We start from the raw sequence: 17,439 nt of genomic DNA, 5'->3' as shown, positions 1-17,439 counted from the left end.
GAGGAAAAGAAGAGGGGTGATTAGAAAGAGGGAGAGTGGAGAGGTTGTGAGTAATGCAGAAAGAGGGGACAAGGCAGGAAGTTGAGTTCAGCCCTATTAGGAGTCTCTGAGGAACACGTTGAGTCTTTTAAACATGGCCAGCCTTAGTCCCAGACACAGCCATGCTAAGATCTAACAGCACCCAGGAATAGTTGTCTGTCTAAAACTCATACACAGCAGCTGCTGCTGTAATGAATCAACCCTCACTCCTTCAATGTGATACAAAGAGAGAGAGAAAAAAATGAAAATTGAGAACCTGCCTCAATTGGAAGTAAATAAGAAGTTGAAATGTTCCACATAATATTATTCATCCTACTGACCCAAGATGGCCTGTAAACAACTGTGATAAAATTCTGAGCAAATAATGAATGATGCTCATCTATATTATCTGTTTATAGCCTATATATAAATATATGTTGTTAGACAAAGGAAGATGACGGTGGTTGCTAATGATGGTTGGCGAAGGTAATGGTTGTTTTATATGGTTGGCATAAGTAACGACTACTTGAGATGGTTGGCATAAGTAATGGTTACTTGACATCGTTGGCAGAAGTAATGAAAAAATACAGCATTTCCATAGACCCAGGTGTGCTTCCTGCTACTCACCGAGACCCTTTCTGAGTACCTGTCCATGTCAAGCCAGTCCATGAGCATGTGAGCGGTGCTGCTGGGGACCTGGGCTCTCAGGGTGTCCCTCTCCTCCTCTCTGGGCTGCAGCTCCAGGGCCAGCCTCAGGTCCTCAACCAGCTGCAGCACCTGCAGGGGTCCCGCGCTGCCTGGGGAGCCCAGCTCAAACAGGCCGTTGGTGTACTCGGCTGCAGCCTTGGAGCCTGCCAGGGACAAAGGACAATGAGTCATTATAGTGGACAAGATATGTACTATCAGCACATATACATATCACAGTATCAGACCCACTCAGCTCCCTTCTACACATCCAACCTACAGGAGGGTAGCACTCCAGGAACAGGGTCTGAGAGCCCGAGGTAAGAGCAACAAGTGTACAGTGTGGAGCCTGAAAGAAGAGATTTTACGTTTGGTAGCTAATCCCAGATTACGGAGAGAGGATCAGAGCAGCAGTGTATTATCATGACATCTTAATGCTCCAATATGCTTCCTTTTTCCCTATGAGCCTACTTTACACTAGCATCAGATCGAGGAAGAACATGCAAATACATTTCCTTTGTTTTGCCATTATGGAACTAGAGATGATGTGACCTACAGGACAGAGGACATTTTACATTTACATTGATAAGGCCACGGTGAAGTACTATAGCTGGTTAAGACCAGGGAATGCCTATGTGCCCTAGAGGTCTGTGGGTATCTAAAACAATATGAAAATGGCCTCACCACTCCTATGATACTGGGATGGGCCATGAGGTCACATGGGCCTGTAGATAGAGTTGTCCCATGTTTCTGTCCCCCTAATGCCTTCACACTCAACTGGCTGATGTATCATGACATCATAATGATGTCTCTTCCTATTGTTATGTTAGCAGAAAAGTGAAGTAAAGTAACAAATTTAAAAAATATATATTTTTTAAATCTGGTGGTCTTGGCAGTACTAACCTGATCCCAGATCTGTTTGTGCTGGCTTGCCCACTCCTATGGTCAATGTCATAACATGTAGCACAAACAGATCTGGGACTTGTCCATATCTACGTATTCAAACAGCCATACTTTTGCTGATGGAAAAACATGCAGCAAAACTATGGTACATTGAGTGCATGCTTTGGTTGGCTTGACATTTGAGGACGATGTAGAAAAGAAAACCCTAGATTTTCCATAAATATGCCTGTGCCTGCCTGAGGGTCAGTGGAGATACAAACAATGGATTATATACTCATGTTCAACTGCATCTCTTTACAGATATCATAACTACGGGTATCTACAGCCAAATAGCTCTGTTTTCTGTTCATCTCATATCTAGTATTCTCAGCTTTATTCAGATCACAAGCCTGTTACAAAACAGTTGGTGCAATAAAACGCCTTAAACAAGTTAACAAGCCAGCCCAGTTAAAGTAGTTGTAGTTTAATATGTTCTTCTGTTTGTCTGAGCATAGTTTGAAGTTGGTTGAGGTTTCCAAATACTAATCAAATAACTAATTCATATTATCCTAGTATCGATTGACAATAAGTGAAAAAACATAAAGAAACAAATTATTCAACTCAAGATGATAATATTCCTGTATCACTCATCTCATTCAGATGTCCCGGCAATAACCAGTAGGTGGCATATTTTCAAGCCCACCACCACTGCAGCAACTCATAACCTGAATATTATACCTTAATGTCAAGTGCCTTTCAGAGACGTTTCCCACGTAATACTGAAAACGAAAAGTATTTCCTAAGTATGTTCTAATACTCAAATGTAATCAGACCAGTATCTCAAAATATGATGATTGGGATTCCTCACAGTAATTACATTTTGATTAAATTCTATTTGTAGTTTGTGACACACCAAGGCTGCATAGTAAAGTAATACACTTGACTTCTAACTGACCATATCTTACTGTGGTAATAGCAATGCTTAGTTTGTGAACATATTGTTTTCACCTTGACAACTTGGTCAGTCAAGCATATTCACTTGACTGTTGAACCTGATTTCTTGTCATGGTGGATTGAGAGGAAAGGGCAGGACCAGTGGCATGATATTCAAATATTAGACCAGATGTATTTAGATTTACACAATAACACACACTGCTGTGATATTCCCCAACACACAGTAAGTGACTCCATGATGAATCCCGTGGTGGTCAGTGTTGCATGCCTTTCTCTCTCCACAGTCTGATTGTAGCAAGCTGTCTTGCTGATCCTTTCGGCAACAAACTGGCATGTTGATCTCCACCCCCCACACTCTAATTTGTTGACTGACTGCATTAAACATTTATCCTCTATTAGTTAAATCATGTTGGCAATAGCTGAGCTTGCTGCAGGGAATGTGACCTCGAGTCACACTCCCTACAAAGTATTGTCGCTAATTTAACAGCCACGCACACGCGCACACTCACACACAAACATGCTCGCACGCATGGGTACACACGCAGTGGCTTTCCAAAGAGCTTGGCACTCGGCGAAACAGCCGATAACAGACTCATTGTAAACGGGCTACTTTTTCTACTTCATATATCAACCAGACTTCTTTTCATTTCAAGGTTTACATTCGCTAGTCAGAAAAGTCTACATATACTTCTCCCGTTAGAACGAATGATATGCATCTTTTAGCGATTTATTGATAGGACAGGCGTCTGTCCCTGATGACAGGGAAACAGCTGGTTTGCCAATCTGCTGTCTGTCCCGCCTCTCGGTAGGCCTACCTGCGTTATTTTTGTACGCTGTGGTTGGCTGCAGTCAAATTAATTTTCACGGAGGAGGGAGAGCACGATGCTTCTTAATCGTCTCCTGTGAGTGAATTTACACATCCCCGTGTGAATGTTTCCCCTCTGATTTTTCCAGCAGCAGCGGCAAAGTTAGCATGTGGGGGGGTCACAGAGACAACATTAGTTCCCTGCAATATTACACATTTTGTCATGGGGCTGAGAGAGGCCTAGACAATATCCAAAACAACTAACAACACACTGAATTCATACAATTCATATATTTTCAGTAATCATGTCTTTCTACTCAATACCACAACTCATCTTACCAATTTGGGAGGTAAAGTCATTAAGGTATTCAATAATTTAGCTGTTTATTTCAGTTGGAAGCAAGGCAATAGAATGTACCAGAAGCCACCAAACACACACACAAACTGTTACTGCATAGACCCTTTAAACAGGATTCATACTGTACATGCAAGAAAAAGGACGATGCCATTAAAACACACTCATATCTTGGGAGCACATCATAGCAGAACAGACTTATCTGATTTCCACTGTAAACAAGCTAAACATCCAATCATGCTCCTTCTTTATCCTGGAGGATCTCCAACAAAGCCCTCTGAAATAACATTACGGTCTGACATACTGTAAGCCAGTGTCGGTTCTTCATTTGAATGCTATCTCTTTCATCCATCTTCATCTTTGCAACATCAACTGTATTTGGCAGGTTGACGTTTACTGGGATGGATCTTGTCCAGGAGACAGAGCTGAGCGATTTGCACTAGATTTGCTAGCAGCAAAGTAAAAATTGGCTATATATCGTAAAATTCATGAAAACAAAAATTTGTCTTTTGGTCTTAATTTAAGGTTAGGGCAGCAGTGTGGTTACAGTTAGAGTTCGGTTTAACATCTTACATTGTGGCTGTGCCAGCTAGTTGCTAAAGAGCTGCCTCTGTGTTTTCAGCGTGTTGGAATGAAATGCATTAGCTGGAGATTTCCATCCACACTATGAATACTGTTTTTATATGTCATTCAGGCCATCACTGCCTGCTGGGCATCTTCAGCATGAGTAGACAGGCCCTGTCCTCCATATCTCTAAACATGAGTTATGGCGTCAAAGATTATATAAATGCATCATGGTCCTCTCTGGCTCAGTTGGTAGAGCACGGCGCTTGAACTACACAATTGTAGATTTGATTCCCACTGGGACCACCTATGCGAAAATGTATGCATGCATGACTGTGAGTCGCTTTGGACAAAAGCACCTACTAAATGGCATGTATTGTTATATTACTATTATAGTATCACAGTATGTACCCTGTCAAAAAGAAATCTGGCCCTGCGACCTGACCAGAAAATACTCCTGTGGGTTAGTATTCTGTTCATTGGGACTTCTGAATATATTATTGCTTTTGTTATCCCACAGAAAATACCCAGCTAGCACATAACGTTTTGAGAGCCTGGTGAGAGCGTGGTTTTCCTATGGTTATTTTGCATAGAACCTTCCTGTAACTTTCTGGGAATGTTTCAAGATAGTTGCTTGGCTTTGGAACATTCTCAGCACATTTAAGGAACTTCACAAAAAAACATTATTTTATTACATTAACAGCATGTTCCTAAACATTCAAACATGGTTACATTTAATAAAACATGTGGTAACGTTCTAGGAACATTCTCCAACTGGTTTAACATTGAGAAGGTTTTCAAATAGTTCAGAGAACGTTAACATTCTTCTGTGGGAATTTCAGTATTTCAACATAACGTTTTCTGCAGGTTTACTCATGGTTCTATTTAAAGTAATGTTCCCAGAACAATGTTAAGAAAGGCCAACCCACTTGGAAGCCGGCCCCACCCACTGGGGAGCCAGGCCCAGCCAATCAGAATGAGTTTTTCTCCACAAAAGGGCTTTATTACAGACAGAAATACTCCTCAGCAGCCCCACTCTGCCCTCTCAGACGATCCCACAGGTGAAGAAGCCGGATGTGGAGGTCCTGGGCTGGCTTGGTTACACGTGGTTCTCTGCTGTTGTGAGGCCTGTTAGACGTACTTCCAAATACTCAAAAACAACATTGGAGGCAGCTTATGATAGTGCCATTAACAGTAAATTCTCTGGCAACAGCTCTGGTGGACAGTCCTGCAGTCAGTATGCCAATTGCACGTTCCCTAAAAAATGTAGACATTTTGGTGTGTGATAAAACTGCACATTTTAGAGTGGCCTTTTATTGTCCCCAGCACAAGGTGCACATGTGTAAGGATCATGCTGTTGAATATGCCACACCTGTCAGGTGGATGGGCTATCTTGGCAAAGGAGAAATCTTCATTAACAGGGATGTAAACAAATTTGTGCACAAAATTTGAGAGAAATAAGCTTTTTGTACGTATATATACGTATTATTTCAGCTCACGAAACATATGACCAACGCTTTACATGTTGTGTTGTATTTTTGTTCAGTGTAGTACATTCCGTTCTCAGCGTCAACAAAATGTTATACTCTATCTTGTTAAGTGTGTTCAGCCATCATGACCACACCCACTAATTGGCCACACCTGATCTTAATGAGTCTGTTGCTGTTAACCCTCAATATGAAGTCCAAAGAGCTGTCACTGCCATTGAAGCAAGCCATCATTAGGCTGAAAAATCAAAGCAAACCCATCAGAGAGAAAACATCAAGTGTGGTCAAATCCACTATTTGGTACATTCTTAAAAAGAAAGAATGCACCGGTGAGCTCAGGAACACCAAAAGGCCTGGAAGACCATGGATAACAACTGTGGTGGATGACAGAAAAATTCTTTCCTTGGTGAAGAAAAACCCCTTCACAACAGTTGGCCAGATCAAGAACACCCTCCAGGAGGCAGGTGTATCTGTGTCAAAGTCAACAGGAAAGAGAAGACTTCACCAGAGTAAATACTGATGGTTTACCACAAAATGTAAACCGTCGGTAAGCATCAAAAACAGGAAGACCAGATTAGAGTTAGCCAAACAACATCTGAAAAAGCCTGTACAGTTCTGGAACAACATCCTATGGACAGATGAGACAAAGATCAACTTGTACCAGAATGATGGGAAGAGAAGGGAAGAAACTGCTCATGATTTGAAGCATACAACCTCATCTGTGGAAGTAGTGTTATGGCGTGGGCATGTATGGCTGCCAATGGAACTTGTTCCCTTGTATTTATTGATGACATGACTGCTGACAAAAGCAGCAGGATGAATTCTGAAGTGTTTAGGGCTATATCTGCTCAGATTCAGCCAAATGCTTCAAAACTCATTGGACGGCGCTTCACATTGTAGATGGAGAATGGCACGAAGCATACTGCGAAAGCCACCCAATACTTTTTTAAGGCAAAGAAGTGGAATGTTCCGCAATGGCCAAGTCAATCACCTGACCTGAATCCAATTGAGCATGCATTTCACTTGTAAAACTGAATGTAAAACACCCCAAGAACAAGCAGAAATTGAAGACCGCTGCAGTAAAGGCCGGGCAGAGCATCACAAGGGAAGAAACACAGCATCTGGTGACGTCTATGGGTTCCAGACTTCAGGCAGTCATTGACTGCAAAGGATTTGCAAACAAGTATTAAAACTCACAATTTAACAATTTAATAATTCAATAATTTTGACAACTCTTAAATTAAAGATGAAAGTCTGCACTTAAAGCACATCTTGATTGTTTCCTTTCAAATCCATTGTGGCGGCGTACAGAGACAAAATTACGCAAATTGTGTCACTGTCCAAATACTTATGAACCTGACTGTACATCTGAATCTCACTGTTGCTGTGCCACAAGAAAACATGTGTTTGCATGGTTCAAAACAGTTCAACTAAATTCAGATAGGATTATTAGAAGTGTTATTGAAAGTCCTCTTGAAACATTCAGCGAAACCTCAAAAACCTTTACATTTTGTTTAAGACATACACAACATTTAGAGAATGTTCTCCGAACGGTATATAATATCTTAAACTATCATTTCCGTTCTCAGAATGTTATAAAAGTTTCAGGGAACCAAAGCAAAACATTCTCAGAACCTGCCGGCAACTGCCGGCAAAAACTAACATTCCCAGAACAGGCAAAATTTTCAAAATGTTCAGAATGTTTAAAAAATCATTCTGTTTTACCAGTCAGTAAACTTATGGCTTCATTACCAGAACCAATAAGAAACTAAAAACATATGTTCCCACAACTTCCAAGAAACAAAATGTGCTAGCTGGGCAGTAACTGTGTACAAAGAAGGTATAATGCTGTAATGAGCTATTTTCAAAAGAAATTAACGAGTTGAACCTGTTTGTTTTGTATTCCAAATGTATCTCTCAGCTTTGTTTAATATATTTACAAATTTTTTCAATGGTGAATCCAAAGACCATAATAAGAACTGTGACGAGTGGATTATATGTATTAGGGAAAGATTAGTGACAAAATACTGGAATATGATAATGAGTTCAATCACTTTTACCTGCAATGATGTCATCCATTTGCTCCAAGGCCGCCTCCAACATGTGACTTGCATCTGAGGCCATGGCGACAGACTACTGCATCGGCCTCTATGCTTGATGTCCTAGGAAAGGAAGACCATTGTTAAATTCTAAGAATTAAGAATACTAGAAGAGTTCAAATCTAATATATGCTAGCTATGTTAGCTTTGTACACATTAAACAGTAAATAACATAGAAAAAAAGGTTTAAAAAAACAAAAAGATTAAAGATGCGCTGTGAAATACATTTTCCATAACCAAAAATATTGTATTTTCAGCTGTTTGAAGCTGGCGTACAAAAGTGAAAGTAAAAGACACAAAAACAAAACTTAAAAGCACACAGAACCGATCTACCGCTTCTTAGACTTGCTTTCAATGACAAAGACAGATCTGTAACTCATTAATATATGAATTTGGTTGGGTCGCCCAAAAAGTGACATATTGCAGCTTTAAGGAATGTCATATGGTACGATTACCCACATATACAGTGCCTTGCAAAAGTATTCGGCCCCCTTGAACTTTGCGACCTTTTGCCACATTTCAGGCTTCAAACATAAAGATATAAACTGTATTTTTTTGTGAAGAATCAACAACAAGTGGGACAAAATCATGAAGTGGAATGACATTTATTGGATATTTCAAACTTTTTTAACAAATCAAAAACTGAAAAATTGGGCGTGCAAAATTATTCAGCCCCTTTACTTTCAGTGCAGCAAACTCTCTCCAGAAGTTCAGTGAGGATCTCTGAATGATCCAATGTTGACCTAAATGACTAATGATGATAAATACAATCCACCTGTGTGTAATCAAGTCTCCGTATAAATGCACCTGCACTGTGATAGTCTCAGAGGTCCGTTAAAAGCGCAGAGAGCATCGTGAAGAACAAGGAACACACCAGGCAGATCCGAGATACTGTTGTGAAGAAGTTTAAAGCCGGATTTGGATATAAAAAGATTTCCCAAGCTTTAAACATCCCAAGGAGCATTGTGCAAGCGATAATGTTGAAATGGAAGGAGTATCAGACCACTGCAAATCTACCAAGACCTGGCCGTCCCTCTAAACTTTCAGCTCATACAAGGAGAAGACTGATCAGAGATGCAGCCAAGAGGCCCATGATCACTCTGGATGAACTGCAGAGATCTACAGCTGAGGTGGGAGACTCTGTCCATAGGACAACAATCAGTCGTATATTGCACAAATCTGGCCTTTATGGAAGTGTGGCAAGAAAGCCATTTCTTAAAGATATCCATAAAAAGTGTTGTTTAAAGTTTGCCACACGCCACCTGGGAGACACACCAAACATGTGGAAGAAGGTGCTCTGGTCAGATGAAACCAAAATTTAACTTTTTGGCAACAATGCAAAACGTTATGTTTGGCGTAAAAGCAACACAGCTCATCACCCTGAACACACCATACCCACTGTCAAACATGGTGGTGGCAGCATCATGGTTTGGGCCTGCTTTTCTTCAGCAGGGACAGGGAAGATGGTTAAAATTGATGGGAAGATGGATGGAGCCAAATACAGGACCATTCTGGAAGAAAACCTGATGGAGTCTGCAAAAGACCTGAGACTGGGATGGAGATTTGTCTTCCAACAAGACAATGATCCAAAACATAAAGCAAAATCTACAATGGAATGGTTCAAAAATAAACATATCCAGGTGTTAGAATGGCCAAGTCAAAGTCCAGACCTGAATCCAATCGAGAATCTGTGGAAAGAACTGAAAACTGCTGTTCACAAATGCTCTCCATCCAACCTCACTGAGCTGTTTTGCAAGGAGGAATGGGAAAAAATTCGATGTGCAAAACTGATAGAGACATACCCCAAGCGACTTACAGCTGTAATCGCAGCAAAAGGTGGCGCTACAAAGTATTAACTTAAGGGGGCTGAATAATTTTGCATGCCCAATTTTTCAGTTTTTGAATTGTTAAAAAAGTTTGAAATATCCAATAAATGTCGTTCCACTTCATGATTGTGTCCCACTTGTTGTTGATTCTTCACAAAAAAATACAGTTTTATACGAATACTTTCGCAAGGCACTGTACATACCTAAATGGAGTACTGAGGACCAATTGTACTGTTGTGATACATTCTCCATTGAAATGTTTTCAGATATTGTCTGTCTTCTTCCTAGGCATACATTTCAGTGTGATTGGCTTGGCCTGGTATAGCGAGTACTGGTATTTTCCCTGGATCATCACCGTCAGTAAGACAGGGCATGGCTTAGAGGCTGGTTCCCCCCACCCCTATGATGACTGTATAGCACAGATGACTGTATAGCCCTGTTCTAATGAGGCCTCCGAGCTACCCAGCAGGGTCTCCTCCCTCTGTCATTCTGCTTTACAGCCGTCAGCATCTACCCTCTTAAACAGAGAGAACAGCACGTCCCCTGAGTAAACCCCCAGGTTACAGGATTTAAACACAATGTGAATGTCTTTGTTCTTTCAGCTGTTGACAGAGTTGATGGTTTGTGGGCTTGGGGCAATGCTTCCTCTATACTAATTTAGCAGCTAAATTGTTGCCACTGCTGCAAGCAATCTGATTTTTCAGATTTTTTATATATACATTTACAGTTGAAGTCGGAGGTTTACATACACCTTAGCCAAACACATTTAAACTCAGGTTTTCACAATTCCTGACATTTAATCCTAGTAAAAAAATCCCTGTTTTAGGTCAGTTAGGATCACCACTTTATTTTAAGAATGTGATGTTGAGGTGTAGACCTTACAGTTAAATGCTTACTTGCAGGCTCTAACCAATAGTGCAAAAAAGGTATTAGGTGAACAATAGGTAGGAAAATAGATAAACAACAGTAAAAAGACAGGCTTTATACAGTAGCGAGGCTATAAAAGCAGCGAGGCTACATACAGACACCGGTTAGTCAGGCTGATTGAGGTAGTATGTACATGTAGATAGGTTAAAGTGACTACACATATATGATGAACAGAGAGTAGCAGTAGTGCAAAAGAGGGGTTGGTGGGTGGCGGGACACAACGCAGATAGCCCGGTTAGCCAATGTGCGGGAGCACTGGTTGGTCGGCCCAATTGAGGTCGTATGTAAATGAATGTATAGTTAAAGTGACTATGCATATATGATAAACAGAGAGTAGCAGCAGAATAAAAGAGTGGTTGGGGGGGCACACAATGCAAATAGTCTGGGTAGCCATTTGATTACCTGTCAGGAGTCTTATGGCTTGGGTGTAAAAACTGTGGAGAAGCCTTTTTGTCCTAGACGTGGCACTCCGGTACCTCTTGCCATGCGGTAGGAGAGAGAACAGTCTATGACTGGGGTGGCTGGGGTCTTTGACAATTTCTCCAACACCGCCTGGTGTAGAGGTCCTGGAAGGCAGGCAGCTTAGCCCCAGTGACGGGCTGTACGCACTACCCTCTGTAGTGCTTTGTGGTCAGAGGCCGAGCAATTGCCGTACCAGGCAGTGATGCAACCAGTCAGGATGCTCTCGATGTTGCAGCCGTAGAACTTTTGAGGATCTCAGGACCCATGCCAAATCTTTTTAGTTTCCTGAGGGGGAATAGGCTTGGTCGTGCCCTATTCACGACTGTCTTGGTGTGTTTGGACCATTCTAGCTTGTTGTTGATGTGGACACCAAGGAACTTGAAGCTCTCAACCTGCTCCACTACAGTCCCGTCAATGAGAATGGGGGAGTGCTTGGTCCTCCTTTTCCTGTAGTCCACAATCATCTCCTTAGTCTTGGTTACGTTGAGGGATAGGTTGTTATTCTGGCACCACCCGGCCAGGTCTCTGACCTCCTCCCTATAGGCTGCCTCGTCATTGTCGGTGATCAGGCCTACCATTGTTGTGTCATATGCAAACTTAATGATGGTGTTGGAGTCGTGCCTGGCCATGCAGTCGTGCGTTAACAGGGAGTACAGGAGGGGACTGAGCACGCACCCATGGGGAGCTCCAGTGTTCAGGATCAGCGTGGCAGGTGTGTTACTACCTACCCTCACCACCTGGGGGTGGCCCATCAGGAAGTCCAGGATCCAGTTGCAGAGGGAGGTGTTTAGTCTCAGGATCCTTAGCTTAGTGATGAGCTTTGAGGGTACTATGGTGTTGAACGCTGAGCTGTAGGCAATGAATAGCATTCTCACATAAGTTTTCCTTTAGTCCAGGTGGGAAAGGACAGTGTGGAGTGCAATAGAGATTGCATCATCTGTGGATCTGTTTGAGCGGTATGCAAATTAAAGTGGGTCTAGGGTTTCTGAGATAATGGTGTTGATGTGAACCATTACCAGCCTTTCAAAGCACTTCTTGGCTACGGACCGGTGCGCTAAGGGTTTGTAGTCATTTAGGCAGGTTGCCTTTGTGTTCTTGGGCACAGGGACTATAGTGGTCTGCTTGAAACATGTTGGTATTACTTGTGTCATGTACAAAGTAGATGTCCAAACTGACTTGCCAATACTATAGTTTGATAACAATAAATTTGTGGAGTAGTTGAAATACAAGTTTTAATGACTCCAACGTAAGTGTATGTAAACTTCCGACTTCAACTGTATATTTCTACCGAGACACGCTTTTAAATGGATAGTCGTTGGCTCAATGACTGGAAGTCTATGGGAAACGCTGGCATGTCATTGCACTAACTCTGTTAGCAATGCAACCCCCCCCCTTGCATCCGATGCTGAAAAGTACCAGGTTTGTCTTCAATACAGTTCAAAAAGGATCAGAGTAAAGCGTGACTGATCATTTGATTGTTGTGCCAAGAAATACATCTGTCTCACACATCAACCTATGATGAGTTCCAATTATCAAAGTCAATGGAAATATCTTGAACAGGGCTTTAAATACTTAAGTATTTAATTCCCCCAAACTATCATATGACAGAATGGAAACATATCTATTATTATTCAAGTAATCTTCTCTGGAAAAATTATAGATGTGACCATTGACTGTGAGACGTTGGTGAAACACAGGCATAGGCCTCTGAGACAAAAGGCAACTGTAGACGTCGGACAGGCAGGCAGGGACAAGCAGGCAGCGCGTTGAAAGGAGCCAGGCATCAACAGTGTTAATTATGTGGCTGTTCAGATTTAGCTGGACACGGCTGAGGGTGATGGCTCCATTTATTCAGAGCCTCTGTAGTGACAGCTCCTCTGTGTAACAGCAGCACAGTGGGCAGCAGACAGTAGTATTATAATAACTGGCCTGATTATACAAACCCAATTAAAGCCTGCAGTTAAAGGCCATGAGGACCTCAGGACTCCCTTGTACTGCAAACCTCTAATGGACAGGCCAGAGAGAATAATACAGTCTACTACCCCTATAATCAACTGGCACAGTGGGCAGCAGACATGGGGTCAATAGGGTCCGCGGGTCCCAAAAAAAATAATACAAATAAACATATATATATACAGTGGGGCAAAAAAAGTATTTAGTCAGCCACCAATTGTGCAAGTTATCCCACTTAAAAAGATGAGAGAGGCCTGTAATTTTCATCATAGGTACACTTCAACTATGACAGACAAAATGAGAAGACAAAAATCCAGAAAATCCCATTGTAGGATTTTTTATTAATTTATTTGCAAATTATGGTGGAAAATAAATATTTGGTCAATAACAAAAGTTTCTCAGTACTTTGTTATATACCCTTTGTTGGCAATGACAGAGGTCAAACAAGGTTTTCACACACTGTTGCTGGTATATATAGTATCGATCAAAATTTTGGACACACCTACTCATTTACTATTTTCTACATTGTAGAATAATAGTGAAGACATCAAAACTATGAAATAACACATACGGAATCATGTAGTAAACAAAAAACTGTTAAACAAATGAAAATATATTTTAGATACTTCAAAGCAGCCACCCATTGCCTTGAGCCAGCTTTGCACACTCTTGGCATAATCTCAACCAGCTTCACCTGGATTGCTTTTCCAACAGTCCTGAAGGAGTTCAGTTATGTTATGGGTCTCATTACCATCCCCCCTAGACTGTCGGGCCAAAAGGGATTCGTAACAGTCACCGATAAAAGACAGTACTGTGCAGCCTTATTCATCGACCTGGCCAAGGCTTTCGACTCTGTCAATCACCACATTCTTATCGGCAGACTCATTAGCCTTGGTTTCTCTAATGACTGCCTCACCTGGTTCACCAACTACTTTGCAGACAAAGTTCAGTGTGTAAAATCGGAGGGCCTGTTGTCCGGACCTCTGGTAGTCTCTATGGGGGTACCACAGGGTTCAATTCTCGGGCCGACTCTTTTCTCTGTATATATCAATGATGTTGCTCTTGCTGCGGGTGATTCCCTGATCCACCTCTACGCAGACGACACCATTTTGTATACTTCTGGCCCTTCCTTGGACACTGTGCTAACTAACCTCCAAACGAGCTTCAATGCCATACAGCACTCCTTCCGTGGCCTCCAACTGCTCTTAAACAATAGTTAAACCAAATGCATGCTTTTCAACCGTTTGCTGCCCGCACCCACTCGCCCGACTATCATCACCACCCTGGACGGTTCTGACCTAGAGTAAGTGAACAACTATAAATACCTAGGTGTCTGGCTAGACTGTAAACTCGCCTTCCAGACTCATATTAAACATCTCCAATCCAAAATCAAATCTAGAATCGGCTTTCTATTTCGCAACAAAGCCTCCTTCACTCACGCCTCCAAATGTACCCCAGTTAAATTGACTATCCTACCGATCCTCGACTTCGGCGATGTCATCTACAAAATAGCTTCCAATACTCTACTCAGCAAACTGGATGCAGTCTATCACAGTGCCATCCGTTTTGTTACTAAATCACCTTATACCACCCACCACTGCGACCTGTATGCTCTAGTTGGCTGGCCCTCGCTACATATTTGTCGCCAGACCCACTGATTCCAGGTCATCTATAAGTCTTTGCTAGGTAAAGCTCCTCCTTATCTCAGCTCACTGGTCACGATAACAACCCCCACCCGTAGCACACGTTCCACCAGGTATATCTCACTGATCATCCCCGAAGTCAACACCTCATTTGGCCGCCTTTCCTTCCAGTTCTCTGCTGCCAGTGACTGGAACGAATTGCAAAAATCTCTGAAGCTGGAGACTTATATTTCCCTCACCAACTTTAAACATCAACTATCTGAGCAGCTAACCAATCGCTGCAGCTGCACATAGTCCATCTGTAAATAGCCCACCCAATCTACCTACCTCGTCCCCATACTGTTTTTATTTAACTTTCTGCTCTTTTTCACACCGGTATCTCTACTTGCACATCATCATCTGCTCATTTATCACTCCAGTGTTAATCTGCTAAATTGTAATTCTTTGCTACTATGGCCTATTTATTGCCTACTTCCTCATGCCTTTTGCACACTGTATATAGACTTTATTTTTTTCTACTGTGTCATTGACTTGTTTATTGTGTTACTGGCTTGTTTATTGTTTATTCCATGTTATTCCTTTTGTAACTCTGTGTTGTTGTCTGTGTCACACTGCTTTGTTTTATCTTGGCCAGGTCACAGTTGTAAATGAGAACTTGTTCTCAACTAGCCTACCTGGTTAAATGAAGGCAAAATAAAAAATAAATAAATAAAAGTAACAAGATCTGATGAAACCAAGATTAAACTCTTTGGTCTGAATGCCAAGTGTCACTTCTAAATAAAACATATGCTAATGTTTCAATGCAATTCTATCTTAAATGGTGTAAGCGTAGTGCTCCAAATAATAATAACAAGTCAGAAATAATTCTTACAATATTTAAAGTGTGGCTGCTGTCACAAGACACATTGATAACATGGTTATATACAGGAAGTACCAGTACCAAGTTGATCAGTGGAAGCTCCTCAGAGGAGGGAGGGGAGGACCATCCTCCTCAGTGAATATTATAAAAAATAAAATGTTTAAAACATTTAAAAAGTTCATTTTGGGATAACACTATACAAAATATATTCACGTCACCAAATAATTGATTAACATGCACAGCTCTTGCAGCATTAACTGACATGTTGTCCACCCAATCAAACGATCCGGAGAATGAATCTAGTAGTGAAAATATAAGCTACAGCTAGCTAACACTGCAGTGCATAAAATGTGGTGAGTAGTTGACTCAAAGAGAGAGAAAGACAATAGCTGAACAGTTTTGAACAAATTGATTTATTCATAAATGAAGGAGAAGAAAGAGAGAAATAGAGAGAGAAATGTCATAATTTTCATTCACTTTCAAATTCAATTGCTTAGCTAGCAAATGCAGCTAGTGAATGAAAAAAGTGATTGAAATAAAGCTAGTTAGCCTACTCAAACACACTGCTCATGATGCTATGTTAAATAACTAGCTATGACTATCCAACAAAACACTGGAACTCTTCCAAGTCAAGGTAAGCTTTTGGTTTTACTAATTTATGTGCTAAACTGCTTACTGACTGTACAATATAACATTACTGCATGATTGTAGCGGGTTTACTAACGTGTTAGATTCTATATTGACTATGACGTTACTTTAGCTAATATGGAGAGAACGATGTAGGCTGTGTGTAGCATTTAGGATGTAGTTTGGCTTAGAATGGCTTTTTTGGCTGGTCACATACACCTAATGCGCTGTGCATTGAAGTCCACAAGTGAAGGGAAAAGGTGAGAGGAGGAGAGCGCATAAATGCAAGAAGGAATACAACGTGGCTGCCATGAAAGGTAACTGTGTTTACGCGTTGATTCTGTTTAAAGGAGTTTCTTTAATGGAAGCAAACGGAACAAAACGGAGATAAACATACCTGAATTTGTCCAACAGAAACTATAATTTGCAACTGTTGGACTAATGATTACACCCTAGATCAGATAGATGCAAGAGTGTGCAAAGCTGTATTGAATGTGTCACTATCTGTCACCTCAAATTTTTCTCCTGACCTGTGTGTACCTACGTTGTAAACCTGAATTCATAGGTTATGTTGTAGCAATCTCATGATGGGTATAGGGAAAATTAGAGGTTGCCTAAACCTATCGCTGTTACATTGAACTGGGTGAATGGAATATGAATGAGTCATCCAATATGCTGTAATTGAAATAATTCCATGCTTATGAAATAAAAAATTGTCCTCCTTCATCTTAAATGGCACCGACCGCCACTGGAGTCGATATGCAGAGGTACCAGGTAATTTAGGTAGCTATATACAGTTGAAGTCGAAAGTTTACATACATTTAGGTTGGAAATATTAAAACTTGTTTTTCAACCGCTCCACAAATTTCTTGTTAACAAACTATAGAATTGGCAAGTCAGTTAGGACAACTATTTTGTGCATGACACAAGTAATTTTTCCAACAATGGTTTACAGACAGATTATTTTACTTATAATTCACTGTATCACAATTTCAGTGGGTCAGAAGTTTACATACACTGAGTTGACTGTGCCTTTAAACAGCTTGGACAATTCAAGAAAATGATGTCATGGCTTTAGATTTTTCTGATAGGCAAATTGACATCATTTGAGTCAATTGGAGGTGTACCCGTGGATGTATTTCAAGGTCTACCTTCAAACTCAGTGCCTCTTTGCTTGACATCATGGGAAAATCAAAAGAAATCAGCCAAGACCTCAGAAAAAAAATTGTAGACCTCCACAAGTCTGGTTCATCCTTGGGAGCAATTTCCAAATGACTGAAGGTATCACATTCAT

The 17,439-nt window shown here is 41.1% G+C and overlaps 1 protein-coding gene across 4 annotated transcripts in view; it reads right to left on the bottom strand.

Moving 5' to 3' along the window:
- The window catches only part of LOC135524159 (liprin-beta-2-like), a 126,400-nt gene that overhangs the window by 84,258 nt on the left and 24,703 nt on the right, over window positions 1-17,439 (bottom strand). For 3 of the 4 annotated variants that reach the window (XM_064951419.1, XM_064951421.1, XM_064951420.1), the window contains exons 1-2: window positions 7,810-7,891; window positions 646-869 (exon numbers count right to left, since the gene is read on the bottom strand). In XM_064951419.1, the coding sequence (XP_064807491.1) occupies window positions 646-869; window positions 7,810-7,873 (288 nt within the window). In that variant the 5' untranslated portion in view covers window positions 7,874-7,891. Of the gene's footprint in view, window positions 1-645; window positions 870-7,809; window positions 7,912-17,439 lie in introns of those variants that run through there. The other variant, XM_064951418.1, reaches the window with a different exon arrangement.

The sequence above is a fragment of the Oncorhynchus masou genome, chromosome 31 (assembly GCF_036934945.1).
Source record: "Oncorhynchus masou masou isolate Uvic2021 chromosome 31, UVic_Omas_1.1, whole genome shotgun sequence".
Classification (NCBI taxonomy): Eukaryota; Metazoa; Chordata; class Actinopteri; order Salmoniformes; family Salmonidae; genus Oncorhynchus; species Oncorhynchus masou.
The sequence above is the reverse complement of the archived record's forward strand: the minus strand, read 5'-3'. Positions and strand labels throughout refer to the sequence as shown.